This window comes from Drosophila suzukii, chromosome 3 (genome assembly GCF_043229965.1).
Source record: "Drosophila suzukii chromosome 3, CBGP_Dsuzu_IsoJpt1.0, whole genome shotgun sequence".
Taxonomy (NCBI): Eukaryota; Metazoa; Arthropoda; class Insecta; order Diptera; family Drosophilidae; genus Drosophila; species Drosophila suzukii.
Window position 1 is genome coordinate 76,671,688 of NC_092082.1, and position 22,421 is coordinate 76,694,108.

Below are 22,421 nucleotides of genomic sequence, written 5' to 3' on the forward strand. Positions count from 1 at the left end.
AAAACAATTTCAGTCACATTACTTTCTGTTATTTATGTTATGTTTAAATATGTTAGTTTTAATAAATAAAAATGAATTAATATACTTAAATCTAAAAACTTTATAATTAATGTTACCTTCTAAAAATATTTGGTTTTCTTCTTATTTTTACTAAAATTTTTTTTTTAATTTGATCAATGATTAAGTATACATACATACTTATATGGTCAAATTTGTTTTTCTATATAATATAACCTTTTATAAATTTAAATATACATATGTAGGTGTCTCAAAATTTGTTTTAATAACTTTTTTTTCTTTTCCTGACTTTTTATAAGTACCCATCCTGGCTATGCCCACTATATAAAACCGAGATTTGTGTTAAGTAACATTTTGTGTTAAGTAATATTTTGAAGAACGTTTTCCAATATTATTTCTCAGTACTGTTTTAAAAATTTTTTTTTTCTTTTTAGGTGGTAGTTATTATCTAGCTATACTCGACCATAAAAAGTCGGCATCTCTGTTGGGGAGCTAGTCAGAGTGGGCAAAGAAATCATCGCTCGGCGCGTTTCAGTGCTAATTTTAACGTCGCCGCGTTGACTGTTTCGCCTTATTGCCTTATTGCGGTTTCCTTATTTTTCACTTTTCCACTTGCTGCGCGCACTGAATTCAATTTAAATTAGTTTACATTGTGCCTTTGTACGCCTTTTGCCCGTCCAGTGTGATAATAACAGAAAAAGCCGACCGAAGTGCCAAAGAAGTGCAGTGGAATCGGATGTGTGGACAGGAATTTTAACCGTTGCAACTGAAGTAGAAGAAACGATCTCGAAGCGATGAGAACGGAGAGCATTTCAAAATAAGAACGGAAAAAATCGGAATCAGAATTTAAAAATAGCCGAGTGCATGGCAAATTATGAGCTATCTAATAAAGACGGTCAAATAAAATAGTATTCTGTGATTTTTTCGAATTTCTGCTGGTTTTTGAGCAGACTTTTCTGCTGGTGAGTTGAAAGTAATGGTTCTTAGACCATTCCCATATTAATTTATGGTTCCTAAACCATTTCTTTATTGATATGCGCGCGTGTGGTTTCCATTCAAATGCTACGGATATGGCAAGACAGCTGTTTCAATACCGCCCAAAAAAATAATGCTGAAAATGCCAAGAGTTACGTCAACCTTTTGCGGGGGCTTGGGGTTTAGATGACTGTCGTCTGCTACCATCTGATTCTGATTCCGAATCTGATTCTCCAGTTTCTCTGATCCCCCGATTCGAACCCCCAAAGGAGGGGGCGGGGTGGCAAGTCTCAGTTGTTGACGTTCTTGGCGGTTTTTGAGGTTAACAACATTTTCAGCCCGCTTTGTTTCGCTCTGAGCCAAACAATAAACAACTATTGACTCGCACTGGCCATGTTTAGCGAGCCGACTTACAAACAATTAATAGCTACTATTTTGTCACTTGCTGACTTTTATGCCAAAATATTTGCCTAAGCTGTTCGCATTAGCAAATCGAACAAATTGCTGAAAAACGAGAGAGAAAAAAACAGCATACTTAGCACGCGCATTTATCTTGATTTGAAATCCATGTGACTATATCATTATTTGTGGGCTTATAATTTGTTTTCCTAACTGGAGTTTGTCAGCTTCTATATGGTCCTATATTTTTTCGATTCTTTATTGATACAGTGGTAACTCCGAGCTTAGTAAAAGTATGATCATTATTTGGAAATAATATAGTTCCCTATAATAAGTAAACAACTTTTTGTTTTCGTATTATTTTTAAAACAAATTCTCAGGGTAAACATTTTTTTGTTGATTTTAGACCAACATTTTTAGATGGTCTGGTGTACCTTTAAATTTTCATTAAATATTAAAGCAGCGGACCTTTTTTGAACTAAATCTTACCTTAAAAATATTTATGATCGGTTTATTATTTTGCAAAAAGTAAACTTATGGCTTTTCCTAAGTAAAGGAAAAGGAATATCATTTTATTCCCTGGTTCAATTATAATTTCCTCATATCCCAAAATTTCACCTATTTCACCTAGGAAAAAGCTTTCATGTCTTATTGCACTTACATTTTCTGGAAAATTCTGTCGTCCGAAGGTTTGTTTTTGTTCCAACGCCCACTGTATGAGGAATATGAGAATATGTTTGTCAAATGCTAATTAGTTTCATTATATCTGGCGGTCACGAGTGGAGTGGGGCTTGTGGGGAGTTTTAGGGGCCGTGAAGTGTATTAATTGGATGAGCCGAAACAGTTTGATAAGCACAATATTGCTTGCCACAGATCTAATCGGACATATGGTAGCAATCACGTCCGCCCGTCTCCCTGTTTATCAAGCCACCCCCCACCCCAGAAAAGAAAATAAACAAAAAAATACCACTGTCCTGCGTACCGCCAATGGATGTCAAACTGAACAGACACTTTGATGGACATATTATAGACAGTTTGGCTACTCGGGAGCGTATGAATTGCTAAATATAAACAATCCTAGGTATAACTGCGCCCTCCCACTTTTCCAACCCCCATCCCCATCCCCACATTAAAGGCAAATTAGGCAAACCAGACAAGGAGGGTTGACAGATCCAAAAATAATCAAAGCAGCAAAGATTTGGCAGGCATTCTGCGTTTACCTGGTTGGACTTTGGATGATGAGTGTGCCGGGAATTGGGAGGGGGACTCGGATTGTGGTCCAAATGGGTCTCGTGTGGCACGTGTCCAGGTGGCTTTAAAACTGTGGCACACTTATTTATAGGATCACAAAGATTGTGGTATTCTCAAACGGAATAAAGAAAACATAAGAGTTATTTACCTGTTTCTTTGTAACCTTAAAATGTTTCTAATCTTGAATATCAGGGGTTTCTTGTGGACTACTGTATAATATATTTATTTTTAACATTGGTTTGGTTTTTTTTCAAATATATATCTTTAATTCTGATTTTTAATTTTTGGATATTAATAATTGAACAATAATTATTATTTATTATTATTATTATTTTTTTTTAATTTTTGGAACTTGAATATTTTTGATATTTCTATGGTTTATATACAACATTATATTTTGTTTATCATTTATTTTGGTTTCTTATTATGGTTCACATACAGTAAATCGTTTATTTTTACATTTAATTTACGGAACCGCCTCCATCTCAATAATTTCACCTTCCTTTGATATGCGTAATGAAAATGTTTAAAATCCTACACATTTAAAAAATTCGTTTATTTGTCTAATTTTATTTTTGAGTTCCTTTTCCCGCTTCCGCTGCCTGTCTTTGTCATTTCCCGAACAACAGAATGAAAAACTAAATCTCGGCATGATATTTTCATGAAAAATGCGCTACTTGTTTGTTATTGTTTTCGTTTTGTTGCTGTTGCTGTTTCTGTTGCGATTCGGGGAAAAGAAAAGCTGGCGCTTGTCTCTGCACCCATTCACATGCCACATACTTTTAATAGACCTTTCATTTCAATTCATTTGTTTATTTTCGTATCTCTAGTGTTCTGGTAGTTTATTTTTAAGCTTCAGTGACACCTATGAGTGAAAAGTGAAAATGGGTTATAACAATTATGTGATTATAGGTTATTATACATGATGTCACTTTACAATAACAAGAGTTTTAAACTTGGAAAAATTCTACACTTTGATGTTACTATAAAAAGTAGGTACAATGAGTTCTAGCTTAAAGAAGACCACATTTTAACGTTTGTTTATTAAAACATCATACTTAGTAAACGGGACGTATACTTGATATTTTTAAAAAGACCTTCCCCAATCCTAGGATTTTTAGTAGAACCCATATTATTATCATCAGATTTATTTGTCTAGGAGCTTCTAATCAAGTTTATTTAATGATCTATCGGTGTTTTCCCCACCTGGTACCCACTGTACTTCCCAAACCGAAGAAATGGAATGACTTTTAATTCGCGATTGGCTGCCGCACTCACGTTTCTACGGGTACGCGAGACATTGAAGACGCAGCCCATTAATTGGATTACAATTCTCCGCATTTTCCCTGTGTGGTTTTCTTTTGATTTGTTGTTCCGCACGTTGCCGTCTGCTTCTTTCTTCTTGGCCATTAGTCATGCATATGTTGCGGCTCTTCAACTTGTTGCGTACACCCCATTTTGCATGTGCCCCCCGCCCCACTCTATATAGCATATATATCCCCATATTATATCCCTCCTTTAATGAACGTGGTGGAATTTCGCCTTCATATTGTAACTGTATATCCGTATTGTGAAAATGTGTGAAACAAATCGTACAAAGAAACACACGATATAAGTGTAAACAGACGAGGTCATTATAATAAAGGTGATGTTTTAGGTATTTTGAAAAACACATAATAACAAATGCTACAAATTCAAATACAATGTTTTTTAAAACATTTTGAAAAGACAAATCCTGTTTGTTGTTTTGGAAACTATTTTATTGACTAACTCATTTGCAAAACCATTTTTGATTGTAAACAATCCATATGTCATCTTCTTTTCTTTTTTAAACAAAAACTCAATTAAACGCATGTTTGTTTGTATGTTTTCGAAATTCCAAATCAAATACTTTATAGCCAAAAAAACAAGCAGCTTTTTTGCAAATCTGTGACCTTACTTTATTTTTGTTTACTCAATAAATTTTATGATTTTTCAACTGTTTGACTTTCTCTTTTGTAAATATTATTCGGAATGCCTCTGAAGACGTTATCGGTTTTTTATTTTGTATCACAAAAAGAGGCACAACTATTAAGGCTACCACAACGATTTTAATGCACACATGTCCACGAAAAGCCACATTAAATATGTTTTTGTCTTTTACAATGTTTTCGGTTTACTGGCTGAAATTTTCCACTCTGACGTTTTGGCGCTGCCTATGGAGTTTAAATTCAAATATTTGAACTGGAGATTAGCGAAATGGCTTTTTTGTGTAATTGTTAATTGGAACGCAAGTCAGCGGCTTCTTTGCATTTGGCTATTCGCCGGCCCCAAAAAATTATACAAATTCTGAATATTATATTATTGACTGCTGAGGGAGTGAGATAAATTAAACAGAGATCAATAAGAAAAAACTAAAGTCGAGGTCAGAAGCGGAAAAGAAAAAATCTGAAAATTTATAAAACACGAAGGCGGCGGAATTTAATTCAAACCGAAAGCAGATGTTTTGTTCTGTTTTGCACGCAGGCGTAATTTCTAAAGTAAACAAATGACAGGAGACGATTCATTTGCACAACCCATTTGTTTGGTGAGGTGGGGGGGGATTCGAGTGTAGGGGGGTTCGACAGGTGTTAATTGGCCGACAAATTCAAAAACACGCAGCCCGCTCATGCGATGAAGTCGGAGACTCGGACCCGTACTCGCAATCGCACTCGTACCCCTGCAAACATGCATTATACAACCGGTGTGTGCAGTCGAGACGCTAATAGATTCGACCGTTCAATTTGCTTGCAGATCGTCTAGGCCCAACCCATCCGCATCCATATCTGTATCTATAACCACACCCACCCAAACAATGGGTCGCTGGGGCCGGCAGAGTCCGGTGATGGAGCCGCCGGACCCGCAGATGCAGAACACGCCCACACCGCCCACTCTTCCGCCAAGGACCTTCATGCGGCAGTCGAGCATCACAAAGATCGGGAACATGCTGAATACGGCCATCAACATCAACGGAGCTAAAAAACCACAAAGTAAGTGTTAGAAATATTACTTTCTAAGATCTTTCACTACTAACTGAAATATAGGTCATGGTCAGATGGTAATCTTAGTTATAGATTGAAGTATAATGAAAAAATGTTACTTTGGAGTTAACGATCTTTACAAAATAGTAAGGCTAACCTTCTTTTAATCTCCTTCACTGTGCGAAATAAATACCATTGTTTAAAAAAAACAAAAATAGGGGTTGGTAAGATGGTTATTAGAGTGAAATGTTCTAATATTATAAATACTTTAGAGACCCAGAAACAAATATTCTTTAACAATGCTGAATGCGGCCATCAACATCAATGGAACTAAGAAGTCACAAAGTGAGAGTTAGAAATAATACTTTCTAAGATCTTTCACTGAAAACTGAAATATAGGTCACGGTCAGATTGAAATCTTAACTAAAATTTAAGTATAATGGGAAAATTATACTTGGGAATTTAGGAACTTTACGTTTTTCAAGGCTACACTTCTTTTAATCTTCTTCACTGTGCGAAATAAAATCCATTGTATTGAAAATCCGCAAAAAAAGGCTTGGAGAGATGGTTACTTGAGTGATATTTTCAAATATTTTAAGGTATTGCTCCTTTTGAAATACTTTAATGACCCAGAAACATTGTTATTTAAAAATGTTCTGAGTTTTTATAGTATCCACTAAAAACCTTCCCCACTGCGATGAAATACCACTATCTATTTAAATAAAAAACCAAAGCTAAAATAACATCCAAATTTCATTGATATTTTCTACTTCAACAATACCCTTTTCAAATTTCCCGCCAAATCGCCGTTAGCCTTAACATTACGCGCCAACAGTGTGCTGTTACAATGCCGGCACTATGCAACACTGCCCCGCCGACTGCGCAACACTGGCCAAATGCAACGCCGTTCGCCCAGCGGCAATTCGGTAGCTTGGAACTCTTATTGTAAAGTGCGAAATTTGCAACAAAATTTGTACTTCCATTTTGCGTTGGATTTGTCGCAATCCGTTAGTCACTAACTAAGTTAAAACAGCGAGCGGAGCGTGCGGGAGTGCTGTGGCAGCCGTGTAAATAGTCCAAAAGTGCGTGCGAAGGCGAAAATCAGGGCGGAATGCCGCTTGTGCGAAAGCAAAAGCCACACTTACTCGCATTCATATTAATATTACGACGCAACGACGAAGCAGTGCAGCAAAAGAGGCGGCAAAAACGGGAAGAAGAGGCAGCGCAGAATGTGAATCGGAAACAGAATCAGAAAACAGAAGCTTTTTTTTTGTTGGTCGCCTTTTTTAATATTTAATATTTATCCAAAAACTCGGGCTCAGGACAGGAGTTGCCCAGCCATCCTACTTAGATCACGCGGTTTTCGCTCGCAGGCGTAAAATAATAAGCATTTAGTGTTTCCATTTTGAAGGTTAGATTTCGCATATATTTTTTGCTCGGAATTCGCGATAAAACAAAGAGACAAAGCAAGCGGCGCAAACGTGTGTCTGCCTCTGTATGTGTGCCTGTGTGTGTGTGTGTGTTTCGTATTTGTTTGGCAAAATGCAATAAATAATAATAATTGTGGATTAACAACTGGCAAATATCTCGTTTTATCGGTGTGAAGTAATTTTTTGTATGCGCTCACAACCACCGGCTGCACTCGCTCTCTCTCTCTTTCGCTCGCACACACACACACATGCAAACGAAAAACGCACGCCAAAATTCTGCCGCTGCGCTGCCGCCGCTGACGTCGTCGTGGAAAAAAATTAAAATTTCCCCTACTTTTGCAGTTCTTTCTTCCCCTCTACGTGCTTAAGTTGTGCTTAACAAAAAAATACATAATTAACAAAGGAATCAAATGCATATAAAACAACAGAAAACCAAAGTGTAATCAAAGGAATAAGTGAAAAGAGAGAAGAAGAAGTAACGAAAAATCGCGCTCAACTTTGAAACTTCAAAACGGCAGCTACAACAACAACACCACCGCCTCCGTGAGAAAGAGACGGAGCTAGAGAGCGCGAGCGCAGCTCCTTCGGCCTTCTTTTGTTCTTGTTATTTTTGTTGTCGCTCCGTTTTTCGTCGCTTTTAGTGCTGTTGTTGTAGTTGTTGTTGCTGCGGCTGCTTAAAAATCGACGCAAACTGTTCAACTGTCATGGCCGGTAAGTTTAACTCTCTCCGCTCTTCTCCTCCTTGCCTTCTTGCTGCTCTCCTTCTCGCCTCCTCCTCCTCTTCTCGTCTTCGCGTTCGTCACTCGCTTTTGTGTGGGAACTGCCAACTTTTTTTGTATACCCTTGATTTGGGGTTTATCATTTTGATCCGAAGTTAGGAACTTCAGGGATGAGATATTAGTGTTTAATATATCTGTGTTCATGTTATTCTTACAATTGTAATTTGATTTTATGTCTAAGATTTAACTCTAGTTAGTTATATAGGATTACCAACGCTTAAAATAAATACTAATACAAAAAAAATTATAGGATCATGAAGGTCCTGATCATTTGATATTCAGATGCATCACCTAGTTTTTAATTTTTTAGAACATTCCTTGTTCAATTCAAAAAGAATCGAACCAAATGTTATTTTGTACATTTTTTGAAAGACCTGTAGGGTTCCTTTAGTTTAAAGATTATTCACAAGACTAAAATCATAATAACTACAAGGGTATCTTCATTTTGTTTTGGCATTTCCTCGATCTATTTTCGCTTTTTTTCGCTATTTTTCGCTTTCTCGAACATTTTTGATGTTGGCATTAAATTTGCAAACAGCCGATAAACAAATTCGGTGAGAAGTAAACAAACTAGTCAAAAGACTCGAATGCGTTAATCGAAAAACAACTTTTCCCTATCAACTAGCATTGATCTTTGCACTTGAACGAAATGCCGCTAGCGACGTGAGCGGCATGCAAAAAAGGAAAATAGACAGGCCCCCTCCGCCCCTGATACAGTTTTTTTAAACAAATGCCCGCCCCCGCCCTACAACTGCATTATCTATTTGAAAAAGCCAGATGGAAGTAAAGCAACTCGTAAAGGTAAAGCACGATTTGTTACGAAAACAGTGTGCATCCGATAAGGGGATCTGTATAAATAGAGAGTGCTGTAATCACTAATATAATAAAAAATATAATTTATTTAGTTACGCACCTCCTTAAAATACTAAGGAATATTGTTTAAAATCCTATTTTAGAGATCTTCAAACTTGCGACCCATTATATCCAAATTATTATACTTTTCAAATTACTAATTGTACAATTTTTTAAAAGCAACAGATAGTATTTTTGAAGTATTTAAATGGTATTACAATTTTTTTTGGGTTGACCTAGAATATCCCTAAGTTTTTTAATATTCAAAGGCCAATTACAGGACCTTTTGCAAGAGTATAAAATTGATTTCGTGCACACATGCTCGACACAGAGACACAATTGGCATAATTAAATAATAAACAATTGCACAAGTGCTGAGAATGCGGTGTACAAATTGGTTCGGTCAATAGATATAGAGCCCTCGAAACTGGATCGTGTTTTTTGCCATGTGCAAATTGAGTTAAAGTCGCAATGGACCAAAGGAAACCCCTACCACCCCCTCAGTTTTATTCGATACCCCAAGCATATTTCCAGACAACGTGACGTCGCCCAGGTTTCTAGATTCTTTTCGTCGTTTCATGTGATGTATGCAAAATTATTTGCCAAATTTGTATGCAGTGGACTGCGTGATTTTCTCAAATAGAGTAGAGTATCTGCAAGATACGCACAAGTGGTCATCAAGATGGACATCTCCTAATGGCCTGCACATGTAAAGGGATTCAACCTAACAATGTCGTCAAACAGACAAATGCATTACATAAGTTTTTGATGTTCTTGCTTGGGACACTCGCTTGTCATATGAATAGTGGAGATTTCGAGAGGGTTAAGTAAAGAGGGGCAGATTGATGTGTGTCTTAGATTAGATTGGATATGGTAATTGACGGCGGAACGGCGAGGTGCTATAGAGACGAACGTTAAGGCTCTTTTGTGCTCAATTTGCAATGCAAACTTAATGTTGTGCCCAAGAAGCCAAACAAGCTGAGATCATAACTAAACAGTCAATCAATTATCGATTAGGTGGGGCTTTTCTTGGTAGATGTTACAAAATAGATGTGCTAAAACTAGCCAGTTTTCTAGGAACATACAAAAGATTTTTTAAATAGGTTGTCGAGTAAAGAGGAAAATACATTTGCCGCCCTTTCCCAACATTTTTTTCCTCTCTAATAATCCCTAACCAATATTCTTAATTGCTCAGTGGTTCAGTCATGCAAACAAATTACTTCCCTAACGCTTTCCTTTGAGGAAACTTATTCAACTGGGCTGCCAAAAAAGCAAGGGATTTCCCTGCCTGCTGGGCCCCTTTGCCCATTTCCACCTTGCCTTCTGTATTTGTCAGTCAATCAGTCCGTTCCGCCATTCTCTAGGTCGTTCAGTTGTTCCTCTCTATATAGCGTATATAGACTGAAACCGTGATATTTTAGATAGATAGTGCAGTGGCAGGGGAATGGCGAGCTAGAGCTTTCGGCTTAGCGGCGACATCGCGTGGTTGTGTTAAATAATTGTGTCAATATTTGAGTTTCATTATTTTGTTCCATTTTGCGAGCGCTCATGAAAATCTACTTATCTCTTTATGTACGTTTATATACGATCTAACAAATAAATAGGCGGGCAAGCAACCCAGCGAGATAGTCTTGTTTTTCCCCATTTATTTCCTACCGAAAATTCTACTATTTTTTGAAATTTTCAAGGGTTTTTTTTAAAATTAATTGGCTGTTGAACATAAGAATTAATTATAATTATGTTGTGTTAATTGATTGATGCTGCTTGACAATTAAAATAAATAAGAATTATGTTGTTCTAAACTGATTTTCAATTGTATTGAATGTGAAATAGGCGATACTTCCTGAATATATTTGCTAAAAACAAGTTCTTATATATATGGGTAATTTAATCAGGTACTTCTATTAAGCAATATTTGGATTTATTACATCCGTAATTCCATTTTGTTTTTCTATTTTCTACAAAACTTTTGTTTTCATCTGTACATTTACGACGGGTTCAATGACTCAACAACTTAATAAGGCTGTATGTTGCATCTGCGTGGGCGAGTGCGAAACTCACATATCATAGGATCTAAAAATAGTCGTAGTGCCGAGAAATATCAGCAAAAACAACCGACTTATGACTGACTAATTGGGCACTGCCTTTGATCCTATTACAAGGCAGGGGATATCGGCAGCAGCAGAGGTGGAATAAATAGTTGGAATAAATACAATTGGTGTGCCTCGTCAATCACATCACATCACATCATGACGTCGTCAATGGCAGCAGGAAAAAGCCAACAGACTGCCAACAGCCAGCGGATAATGAGGTCACAGCACATGGGACTGGGCTGGGCAAGGGCTGTGCCAACGAAATCAAACAAACAAAGCCCAATGAATATTTGGGAATGATGAAAAAATTGCCAAAATTCGCACACATCCATAGACATGGGGCCAAAAACAAAAAGCCAGTGGCAGATACAAACCGAAAACGAGTACAGTGGGCTTGATGAATTACCAGAAATAAATAAATTATATCAAAAGCTTATACCATTTTTAATTAATTTATTAAAATTTAATTTGGGAAACTTTTCTGAATGTTGTTTTGCATTAAATGATAATATTGTATGCATTTCCTTTAAACGTTTATTTTTTATATTTATTTTTAAAATATATCAAGTTATTTAACTAAAATAATAGTTGGAATGCAAAATAACTCAGAGAAACATTAGAAATCAATAGGATTACATTGATACTTGCTTATAATAATATAGATTTCCAATTGTCCCACTGTCAATAAAAAGGGAAACAAATTTTCCAAATGGAATGCTCCCATTATGGAATATCAGTGTATAAAGTGGGGTTTCGAATAAGGAGGACAGCAGCAACGTCATCGTTTACACAACGTACCGCAATCGCTAAAAGTGGCTGTGCAGAGAGAATTGGCAAATACAGGGGGTTGGGGGTGTGGTTCTGAACTAAAATCAGCGAGACAGGGGAAACGGAAAGAATATTTGGCCAAGGGCTTAAAGGGCTTTAAAGTGTTCCCTATCATGGCCCAGACGACCACGAAGGAAGGCCGAGTATGGCGTCATTAGCAAATATTTGGGCAGGCCCAGGATATCGTCGTCATAGTTGTCCTTTCTTTTCTCTCACCGCCTATTGATTGTGGCCCCATGTATGTATGGGCTTTCGAGTAAATCAAATGTTACATTCAGTTTCCTGGGCCTCATGCCTTTTTTTTACAGTCGTCCAATCGAATCGGCATTCAGTGAATCGAACTCGAACTGGCCGAAGGTGTCAACTCGCATACTCATCATTTGGTTGTGCTCTGTCTTTTCAGGTAATGGAGAGGCGTCCTGGTGCTTCTCACAGATTAAAGGCGCCCTAGACGATGATGTCACGGATGCGGACATCATATCCTGCGTGGAATTTAATCACGATGGCGAGCTGCTGGCCACTGGTGACAAGGGCGGTCGCGTCGTCATCTTTCAGGTGAGTGTGTGGGGGTCTTTTATGCAACCATTACTCAATCATAAACTAAACAAATCCCTCAATTACAGCGTGATCCTGCCTCAAAAGCCGCCAATCCGCGACGCGGCGAATACAATGTCTATTCGACATTCCAATCGCACGAGCCCGAGTTCGACTACCTCAAGTCGCTGGAGATTGAGGAGAAGATCAACAAGATTCGGTGGCTGCAACAGAAGAATCCCGTGCACTTTCTGCTCTCGACCAACGACAAGACGGTCAAGTTGTGGAAGGTCAGTGAGCGCGACAAGTCGTTCGAGGGCTACAACACGAAGGAGGAGAACGGCCTGATCCGGGATCCACAGAATGTGACGGCATTACGCGTGCCCTCCGTGAAGCAGATACCGCTGCTGGTGGAGGCATCGCCGCGTCGCACCTTCGCCAATGCACACACCTATCACATCAATTCAATTAGCGTTAATTCGGACCAGGAGACCTTCTTGTCGGCCGACGACCTGCGCATCAACCTCTGGCACCTGGAGGTGGTTAACCAGAGCTACAACATCGTCGACATCAAGCCAACCAACATGGAGGAGCTAACGGAGGTGATCACGGCGGCCGAATTCCATCCGACCGAGTGCAATGTGTTTGTGTACTCGAGCTCCAAGGGCACAATACGATTATGTGATATGCGATCGGCGGCGCTATGCGACCGGCACAGCAAACAGTTCGAGGAGCCCGAGAATCCAACGAATCGCAGTTTCTTCAGCGAAATAATCAGCTCCATCAGCGATGTGAAGCTGAGCAACTCGGGTCGCTACATGATCTCCAGGGATTACTTGAGCATCAAGGTGTGGGATCTGCACATGGAAACGAAGCCCATTGAGACCTATCCGGTTAGATTTTGCATATTCTATTGTATAACTCAGGACAAGATTATATTAATGTATCTCCCTTTATTCTATGTAGGTCCATGAATACCTGCGCGCCAAGCTGTGCTCGCTGTACGAGAACGACTGCATCTTTGACAAGTTCGAGTGCTGTTGGAACGGCAAGGACAGCTCGATAATGACCGGAAGCTACAACAACTTCTTCCGCGTGTTCGACCGCAACTCGAAAAAGGATGTCACGCTGGAGGCCTCGCGGGACATTATCAAGCCGAAGACGGTGCTCAAGCCACGGAAAGTTTGCACTGGCGGCAAACGGAAGAAGGATGAGATCAGCGTAGACTGTCTCGACTTCAACAAGAAGATTCTGCATACCGCCTGGCATCCGGAAGAAAATATCATAGCCGTGGCTGCGACTAACAACCTATTCATATTTCAGGATAAATTTTAGCCAACACTCTTCACAAGAACCACACCATACGCCACAATCACACCAGCAACTATAACTACACAAGAAACACCAAGAACTACGAACACGCCTCATTCTAATGTTAAATCTTTCAGTTTGTTTCAAAAGCGTTTTCAAATTTCACTTGCAATTAAATTGTTCGCCTAACACCATTACCTCGCCCTCTTCCCTTCGTGCCCCCCAAAAAACAACCTAACATCATACATAATGCCATAGCAAAAGCTTTGTAATGTATTTTTGCGCTAACTGCGTATAACGAGAAAAGGAAAACCAGAAACTTAAGAGAAGGAAACAAATTTTTATACATAACATTTATAAATAGTGAAGCGTAAATTTGATTTCTTGTAGCGCAATTCAAAAGAAACCCACAATAAGAGTAATATTTAATGATAGCTATTGATTTTCCCCAAACATTTTTGTATAATTAGCGCAAGCGCCGAAGTATTTGTAATAAAAGATAATAATATACAACATTAAAAAAAAATCACATTAAATGCATATTGTAATATTTTTTCTGATCGCTTGTTAAGTTTACGATGAAAAGAAGAAAGTCAAGAATCATATGCGCCCTGTTTGCTCTTCTTTATAAATATAGACTAAACACGAATTTTCGATTGTTTATTCGTTTGACAATGTTCATTCCATGCAAAAAGAGACGATACGCCTCGAGCTTATCGATCGACTATGTCTCATTTTAAATCTCATCAACAACGTCAGGTCAGCAATCGAACAGCCGGAAGTTGTCTCAGTCAAACCAATTCAAAATGCTCATTTAAACACTGTAATTCACTAAGAATCCAATGCTGGACCACAAGGCAGAAGTCAAAGAAGAGGCAAACGCGGAAAAAGTATGAAATAAATGCATTGATAACGTATGCATCGCAGTAAAAAAGATACATACATATACATAAAAGAAAAAAATCGCAGCCTAAGTTTAAAATACAATTTAGTGTTCTCAATTCGTTTAATTTAATATCTATCTAAAATGAGAAAAAAAGAAACAACACTATTTTTATACGCTACATTTAAGCTAAGTATTGCTACTTTTAGTTCAACTATGCGTGCGTGCGTCCAAGACCAATTCTCACATATAGTCTGCCTGCCCCTAGGCCCCGCCCCCTTTTTCATCGGTCAACGACTTTTCCAGCCTGTTTATTGTTTTGTAAAGATTCTTTTACCCATTGTCATGTTTTCCATAAAGAACTATAAACAAAACTGAACCATTTTTATAGGTTATCTAGTGTCTAGTGTTAAAAAAAATACAAAAATATATATAAACACAAACCATAAATGAAAGTAAAAGTAAACAAACGATGCGCTGAAAATGTTAAACGAAAAAACTCTGAAAAATGTACGGCAGCAAGTTCAAAACACTGAAATGTAAACGCATAAAATGATGAAATAAAAACTAAAAAAACATAAATTGTGCTTCTTATGAGAATAATGATACATTAATAATATTGTATTTTCAATAAACTAGTTATACGAGAACGAAGAGTGCAGCGGAAAAGCAGATATAGAAGAGAACCTTAATTGTTTAGAAGATAAGAAATCATTAAAAATTGGTTTAAACCCTGAGTGAAAATGCGAATTTTTCCCGATTTTCGATACAGCTGTTTTTTGGTTGCAAAATTCATATTTTCGGTTGACCCTATTATTTAATTTTGTTTGCAACGCACATCTTTATTCATTAATCTTTGACATGCCTTTTTGTAAATAAAATCACAACCACAAAAGAGATAACTTAAAACGTCAGAACATTATTCATTAAATGAAATAAAATCCAAAGCAGTCGAGTAGAGAAACTGTTGCAATTGCTGTTCATATAAAACCGCAGTCGGACAACAAATTGCAATTGATTAGTTTTAAAAACATTAATTGAATTGCTATTCAAAATAAAGATCTAAATAAAAGCAAACTTAAGGATAAAGTTTAGTTTTGCAAGCAAGAAAATTGAGAGAAATAATACAAATGTGTTTTAGTAGGGAAGAAATGGGGATAATGTTTACTATATTACTAAGTGTTTGTTAAGGAATTTAACATGAAATTCTTATAACAAAAGTACCCCTGAAGGTTTTGAGTTACAGATCGGTATTTAAGCCCTTTGAACATGAAATCTTAAATTTATGACCATAAGTGTTTTTGAATCATTTTTAAAATTTAATTTTTTGTATTTGTTGTTAAAGAGAATTGGTAGTTAATTTCAAATGTTCTTGTTTTATTATTGATTTTTTAGAACTGTTCTTGGTTCTACCCAAAAACTTTCTATAGCCAATCCTTGAAAATGATTAAATTTAAATATTTTCAGTTGAGGAGTAATGAAATCTTTGCTTGTAAACACAAATTTTTAAGTGGTTGTCTCGATCATAAGTTATTTTGAATGGAAATTAGCAAGATCCCCTATTATAAAATCTTTTCCATAAGTCTTAAAGCTCTTAAGCACACCTCGCATATTCCGAATACGCAGTAAGTACCGTTAGAGGCACTCTAGGCCATTTCAATGCCAATCACGCATGCGCGCACGGCTGAAAAGAGAGGAATGAGAGCAATGCTCTCTGGACATGCCAAGACAAGAGGTTGGAACTCCGAAAGAAACCCAAACCGAAATAACGGCGGCTCAGAGTCTCAGTTTACTCCGATCGGTTGGACAGTGCGGTTCGTTTTTGATTTTGGCTTCACAGCGAGGGCCAAAGAAAAAGTAAAGAGTATCGCCGGAACTGCTGCCTAAACCTGTTTTGCCCAAGTGAACACAACAACAATAGCAGCGAAAACGCATGCAAGTGACGAAACGACCTTAAGCAAAAGCAAGAAATAATTATAAATAATTTACTCGGCTCTCAATTGAATATATCTTACATATATATTTGGAAATCGCACATCCTCGGTGACGCAGTGGGGCCCAGGAAAAGCCCAAAATGCAAATTGCTGCGGCGTGACTAAGCATGCAAGATAACATCGATTCAAAAATTATAAATTTTTTAAACGTGGCTTAGGAAGTGGGAGTGTATAAAACAAGACCGGGCCAACGAAAGAAGCAATACAATGACATTGGGCAACAAAGGCGTCGGCAAAGTTCTTTGTCTGCGATTGCAGCGGCAATTATTACTGGTTGTTGTAACGCTTTTCCTGCTTTTCACCGCCGCCCGTGAGTTTAAAAAACCAATTAAATTGCAATCTTTAAAAATAACAAGAAAAACAAAGAAAACTGCAAATGAAAGAGAAACTTTTATTGGAGTTACGCTCGAGACGGGGCGAAAACAAATTCACTTTCGTGTAAAACTAGAGAAACTGGTCTAGTCTTGGATCTGTCTCGCAGCGCTCCCGCCAGGGGGCGCCACCTGGCCCAGTGGCAGTAAATCAGAAGCCGAATCGTTGGCTTATTAGTCAGAGCGAAAATTCAAAACGAGTTTGTTGTCACAGTCTTTCGTTTTGCGATTTGTTTTCTTTTGATTTTTGATACCTTTTACCGGCCTTGAGCTTTTTTTTTTTACAAAATTCTTATTTAATTAGTGACCGAGGACGAGGAGGAGGATGGTCCGTATAGGGGAAAGTACCTGGGAAAACTGAACTCGTACCATCATCAGGTGTCCGGCGATGTGTACGCCGTAAATGAGTACACCTTCTTGATTGTGGGCTTCAACTACGACGGCAACGGGGCGGATACGTTCTTCTGGTCGGGGGCCAGCAATCGCCCGGGACCTCAGGGATTTATTGTGCCCGATGAATATGGAAAGTAAGTATTTATTAAAGAAGTATTTAAAATGGTTATTTACATTTTATCAATAAAAAAAAACTATTTGATCCGATATGAAAAATTATATGGTACCATATAGGATTTATAAAAAAATTCCAGATATATACAACATTGTAAATTACATTATTTATATGTACCATAAAAAGCATATCTTTAATTAATTTTAAACTAGTTTTCCGATTATTTGAGCAATAAATGTTTTAACATCCGATTTTCAGAAATACATTAATTAATCCCTATTCCAATTATGCTGAGCTCGCAAAAACAAAGCTAAAAAAAATGATTTCACATATAACGCAAAATATATTTATTAAATTGTTGAACATATATAACAAATTTCTTAACCGTAGAACCAACATTCTGGATCGCTATCACAACAAGGACTTCACCCTGACCCTGCCGGATCGAAAAAAGATAACCGAAATCAAATGGCTGGCGGTCTACGATCTGAGCAGTCAGAACAACTTTGGGGATGTCTACATCCCCGAGGAGTTCGAGCCACCGATGGCCCAGTTGGGCGGAACCTTCTCCAAGCGCAGCCACAATGTGAGCAGCAGCAGCATCGAGATCCTGGACTCGAAGTCTATTCGCATCACGGACTTCACCTACGATGGCCGTGGCAAGCGCACCTTTTTCTGGACGGGAGTGGGGGCACAGCCATCTAGTCGAGGGAGCAAGCTGCCCGATGAGCGAGGATAGTAAGTATTTTAAGAGAGTACTGCGATCTTATTACTAGCTTATTTTGCTTATAACTATTCAGCCTGGATCCCATAAGGATGTACAACAAGGAGACTATTGAATTGGAACTGCCGGGAGACAAGACCATCTTTGACATCGATTGGATCAGTATTTACGATGTGGCCGATAACGAGAACTACGGCCATGTCCTGATCAACGATGGTCTGAATGTTCCTCCCTCCCTGGTGAAAGTTACGCCTTTCGAGTTCTCACTGCCCAATTGCCGGCAGCTGCACAAGGACATGCAAGTGTCCTGGGAGGTTTTCGGACCACAGATCACATTTCAACTATCCGGTCAGGTGGCTGCCAACGATTACATGTCCTTCGGCATATCCGGATCAGATGTGTCCAGTCAGATGATTGGTTCCGATGTGGTTGTGGCCTATATTGACGAAATCCGCGGTTACACCGTGGATTACAATATTACCTCGCTGGCGCCCTGCGTTCAGGTTTTGGGCCAAAACAAGGGAGTTTGCCGGGACGATGTGGTCGGTGGATTGGATAGCTTTCAGTTGAACACATATAGCCGCAAGGATGGCATCAATACGATCAGTTTCAGGCGAACCCTTAAGTCGTGTGGGTTAAAATCTTATTAATATATCTTTTTACATATTAATGTAAGTAACGACTTTTTCTTTATTTTAGCTGATGATGGCGATAAGGAGATCTTTCTAGATCGCAGCAACTACGTGGTGTGGGCATTTGGCCAGTTGGATTCAAACAACGAGCCCGCCTTTCACACCTACTATCCCAAGAGCGATATAGTAATTGATTTTAATACCACGGAACCGGTCAACGATTGCTTTGCCTTCACTAAACAAATGGAGACACCTCCGCCTCAGTTGTGGGAGCGAACCAGGATTACAGATGCGTAAGATTCAGATCTTTAAAAGTAATGAATTACTAATATAGCTAACGAATTGTTTTTTAGAACTGTACGCACCTTCAATGCCTATTTGGGACCCTCTGGAGGACTTCGTGGCTATCAGGGATTAACTGGTCATGTGTCCAGCGGCTTGGCCTGGTACATCAATGGCTATATGATCCCAGAACTTTACCTAAAGCGCGGTCTGACCTACACTTTTAAGGTCAGGGGTGGTAATAATCCGCACTCGCCCGAGCACTATCATCCGTTGGTTATCACCGATGATCCTCAGGGAGGTTTTGATCGATTGTCGGATGCCAAGCAAAGTGAGATTCGTGTACTGGCTGGAGTGGAATTCACCAGAAGAGGCAGGCCCAAGCCCACAGCAGCTGGTCCCCTTTGCTTGTCGAGATATCCTCCGAGCTATGATCGTCGTCTCGATGATAACTTCCCCACTTTCAAGAAGTTCAATCGATCGCTGATCACCGAATGTGTGGATGAGGCACCGGCTTTGTTGGAAATCACACCGAACATCACCTGGCCGGATACCGTGTACTATAACTCCTTTACCCATGGTAATATGGGCTGGAAGATTCACATCGTGGACAGCTACACCAATCTAAGAAGTGGGGCGAAGGCCTTATCCTGGTCTTTGGGCATCATCCTGCTGCCTTGGCTGGTGCTTCAGAACTGACTGTTTTCTCATTCTTAGATTCTCCTACTTAGTGTCTTAGTCTAAATTAAGCAGTCACAATCTATGTATTTAATACGCGTGTGTAGAATGTATGCTCAACGTTGTGTATATTATTATTTAAATGATATTTAAATACAGAACTGTGTTGTACTTTAGAATGAATTAGCTTGTTTCTGAGTTTCAGATTAGAGATCCAAGGATGTGTATTATTTGGCACTTAATCTAAGTCCTTGATCAGAAATATGACCATAGAAAGGTATTGATAACCTTTTCTTATAAATCACTTTGGCCGGCAGTCCACGTAGTGACGAAGCGCACCGGGAGAGTGTGCGAAGGCGAATACTATGTATATACACACGAAGAAATTAAACTCTGATGTGATGGTCCGATCGTAACGAGTGATACACATTTGAAAGGTATCGCATAAACTAATGTATAGCATAACATACTTTTAAAATTGTAATTGTTTTGGGAAAGAACGCAGTTAAAGCTCGTTGGTGATAAATGGCCCAGTGGTATTCTTATTAGAAATACGCTTCGAATGACACCTCAAAACTATGACTCGATTCTACGATTCGACTCTATGATTTGATTCTATAATTCGACTCTATAATTCGACTCTATGATTCTACTCTATGATTCCATTCTATAATTCAATTCTATGATTCGATCGATTTACATTTATTTGAATTATTTCAGTTTTAGTTTGAGACGAAGACAAATGTGACTCAATTTTGATATAAATTGACAATGAAAATCGATCTTTAATTTAATCGCTTCTGCTTCTTGGTAAGATTTCCCTTCAGGAAAATACGTTCTTTTCTAAAATGCAAAACTATGGCATTTCATAAGTCTCCTTCAGATAATTAGTCTGGTAGATATATAGAACTAACATCATTAGCCGTTCGATTCGCCGATGGGGCTTGCTCCGTTGACGGCTCCTGGTGGACCTCGCCTGGTGGTTGCTCCGCGGCACGCGCTCTCATGCTCCGGGAGCGGTAGGTCCTTCTGCTGCGCTGGTTACGTCGGGGCGGGGTGCTTCCCCGAGACCGCTGAGGAGCAGGACCCCTCCTGCGTCGACTAAACCGGGGCGGGGAGCTACTCGGAGAACGCTGACGGGTCCTACGCCTACGGTGACTGCTCGACGAACGCCCCTGATGACCCCCATCTCGTGCGACCGCGTCGGGTTGCGAAGGGGATCCTGGGACGAGCTCTACGTTGTCGCTAGTCTCATAGCTGGTCTGGAAGCGACCGCTCTGTAGTTAAAGGAATTATAGATAAGTCATTTAATAAATTTAAGTATAAGGTATTGACAAATGAAATAATCTTTTGAGGCCTTTACAAATTAAAATCACAAATGATTATTTCCGGATTATGGTAATTGCCCTAAACAAATGGTTATCATACTTACTTCATAGTCATATTTTACCACTATTTTGAGTTCCATGGTAAATGCACACAGAAGAATGAATGTTGTATAGAAATTCCAGACTATTCCCTGTCACTCTGGTGAGGTATAGAAAACGTTTCGATGTTTTAAGAAGCAAACATCGATTTGACAACAATATCGACGGTTCCTTACTTCTACCCTGTGTGCCCTTTTTCTCGGAAGTCCGGCAGCTACATAATGATATGCAAGTATCCTGCGAGTTTTTCAAGTTCCAGATCACTTTTCAACTATCCGGTCAGGTGTACCACAAGGACTTCGGAATCTCCGGATCAGATGTGTCCAGTCAAATGGTTGGTTTCGATGTGGCTGTGACAAGATCCTGGGTTACACCGTAGAATTACATTACCTTGCTGTCGCCGGGCCGAACACAGTTGAACACACTGTATACTAATGTTTGTAATGGTTTTTCTTATTTCAGCTGATGACGAAGAAGATCCGGTATTCAGTTCAGTTGGATTGTATAAACGAGCCCGCTTTTTCTCACTTAAATATGTACTATGATATAGTAATTGATTATACCCTCACAGAAAAGAAGATTGGTAGCTTTTTATACCACTACTTTTTATAATAGCGGAATTCTCTGAAAGTATATTATAATTTAATCAAAAAGACGACACCTTTGATAGATCCTTAGATCCGAAACTGAACTAAACTACAACCGTTAACACATCCCTAGAGATCACTAAATAACTAAAGTACGATATTATCTGATGGGAACTTCTCTTTTTCGAAGGATTTACATTTATTTGAAAAAATTCAGTTTTGGTTTTGTAGACTGGCAGACTTAGGATGTAAATTGCGAAGCAAATCATCCACGTGTCCACAAAAGCATTTAGGACTTGGGTTCTGTCTTCTTGCGTGGTACTGGCCTTCCGTTCTCCCAGGGAGTAAACTGCACATGGCTTATGTTGCGCTTGGCGGCCTCGGCACGTAGCTCCGATCGTAGGGCTTCACGCACAACACGGGCCGCAATGTTGGAATACTGGATATAGGTAAGTCCAGCATCTCTCCAGACCTTCATCTTTCAGAATTCAAACAACTGACTGTAAAGTTAATAGAAAGAAATGCGATAAGTAGGATGAACATTGAAAAATGAGGAGGGGCTTTACCTGCTTTGCAAACAAGGATCTCAAATAAAACTGAAAGAGCGGTTTCCTCAAAAAAGCCAGCTACAACAGAATTGATATCTTTACTTCCGATAAGTGGCAATTTTACAACTTAACAGGTTTTTCAAAGAAATTACTTCCTTGTAGCGCGTTTGTAGAATGACAAAGCACGTTTTCCTTCTCGAATGTCTTTCTTTTTCAGCCCAGGGATACAAAGTCAGCAAACTTCAAATGTGACTAGATTTCGATTTTTATTTTAAAACGAAATCGACATATTTAAGTTTATCGTTGTTGCTATCTTGA

The 22,421-nt window shown here is 38.8% G+C and overlaps 5 protein-coding genes and 1 long non-coding RNA gene across 9 annotated transcripts in view; 3 read left to right on the forward strand and 3 right to left on the reverse strand.

The window, feature by feature from the left end:
• Nucleotides 1-22,421, reverse strand: part of UQCR-C1 (Ubiquinol-cytochrome c reductase core protein 1) — a 289,718-nt gene that overhangs the window by 223,905 nt on the left and 43,392 nt on the right. The gene's annotated exons all lie outside the window — the stretch shown is intronic.
• On the forward strand, nt 573-14,934 carry tws (protein phosphatase 2 regulatory subunit tws). Of its 4 annotated transcripts, none has more exons than XM_036818152.3 (5): nt 573-980; nt 5,416-5,651; nt 12,028-12,179; nt 12,248-13,051; nt 13,125-14,934. In XM_036818152.3, exons 2-5 carry the CDS (start codon nt 5,477-5,479, stop codon nt 13,491-13,493), a joined length of 1,500 nt encoding a protein of 499 aa, XP_036674047.2. In that variant the 5' UTR covers nt 573-980; nt 5,416-5,476; the 3' UTR covers nt 13,494-14,934. The 4 variants fall into 4 exon arrangements, with proteins under 4 accessions (XP_036674047.2, XP_065722742.1, XP_065722741.1 ...); XM_065866670.2 differs by lacking the exons at nt 573-980; nt 5,416-5,651 and adding exons at nt 6,546-6,649; nt 7,415-7,783; XM_065866669.2 differs by lacking the exons at nt 573-980; nt 5,416-5,651 and adding exons at nt 6,569-6,724; nt 7,415-7,783.
• Nucleotides 16,134-19,724, forward strand: knk (protein Skeletor knk). Its single transcript, XM_036818197.3, has 6 exons — nt 16,134-16,656; nt 17,022-17,244; nt 17,616-17,963; nt 18,026-18,579; nt 18,649-18,874; nt 18,935-19,724. Exons 1-6 carry the CDS (start codon nt 16,554-16,556, stop codon nt 19,560-19,562), a joined length of 2,082 nt encoding a protein of 693 aa, XP_036674092.3. The 5' UTR covers nt 16,134-16,553; the 3' UTR covers nt 19,563-19,724.
• LOC139353241 (uncharacterized) lies at nt 20,082-20,948 on the forward strand. The gene is made up of 2 exons (XR_011604413.1): nt 20,082-20,351; nt 20,425-20,948. It is a non-coding gene; the product is annotated as an uncharacterized lncRNA (long non-coding RNA).
• On the reverse strand, nt 20,329-21,134 carry LOC108013923 (probable splicing factor, arginine/serine-rich 4). Its single transcript, XM_017079927.4, has 2 exons — nt 20,974-21,134; nt 20,329-20,818 (listed from the first exon to the last, which is right to left on the reverse strand). The coding sequence occupies exons 1-2, from the start codon at nt 21,007-21,009 to the stop codon at nt 20,429-20,431; spliced, it is 426 nt and encodes a 141-aa protein (XP_016935416.4). The 5' UTR covers nt 21,010-21,134; the 3' UTR covers nt 20,329-20,428.
• Nucleotides 21,709-22,301, reverse strand: ATPsynepsilonL (ATP synthase, epsilon subunit-like). Its single transcript, XM_065866673.2, has 2 exons — nt 22,122-22,301; nt 21,709-22,055 (listed from the first exon to the last, which is right to left on the reverse strand). Exon 2 carries the CDS (start codon nt 22,031-22,033, stop codon nt 21,845-21,847), a length of 189 nt encoding a protein of 62 aa, XP_065722745.2. The 5' UTR covers nt 22,034-22,055; nt 22,122-22,301; the 3' UTR covers nt 21,709-21,844.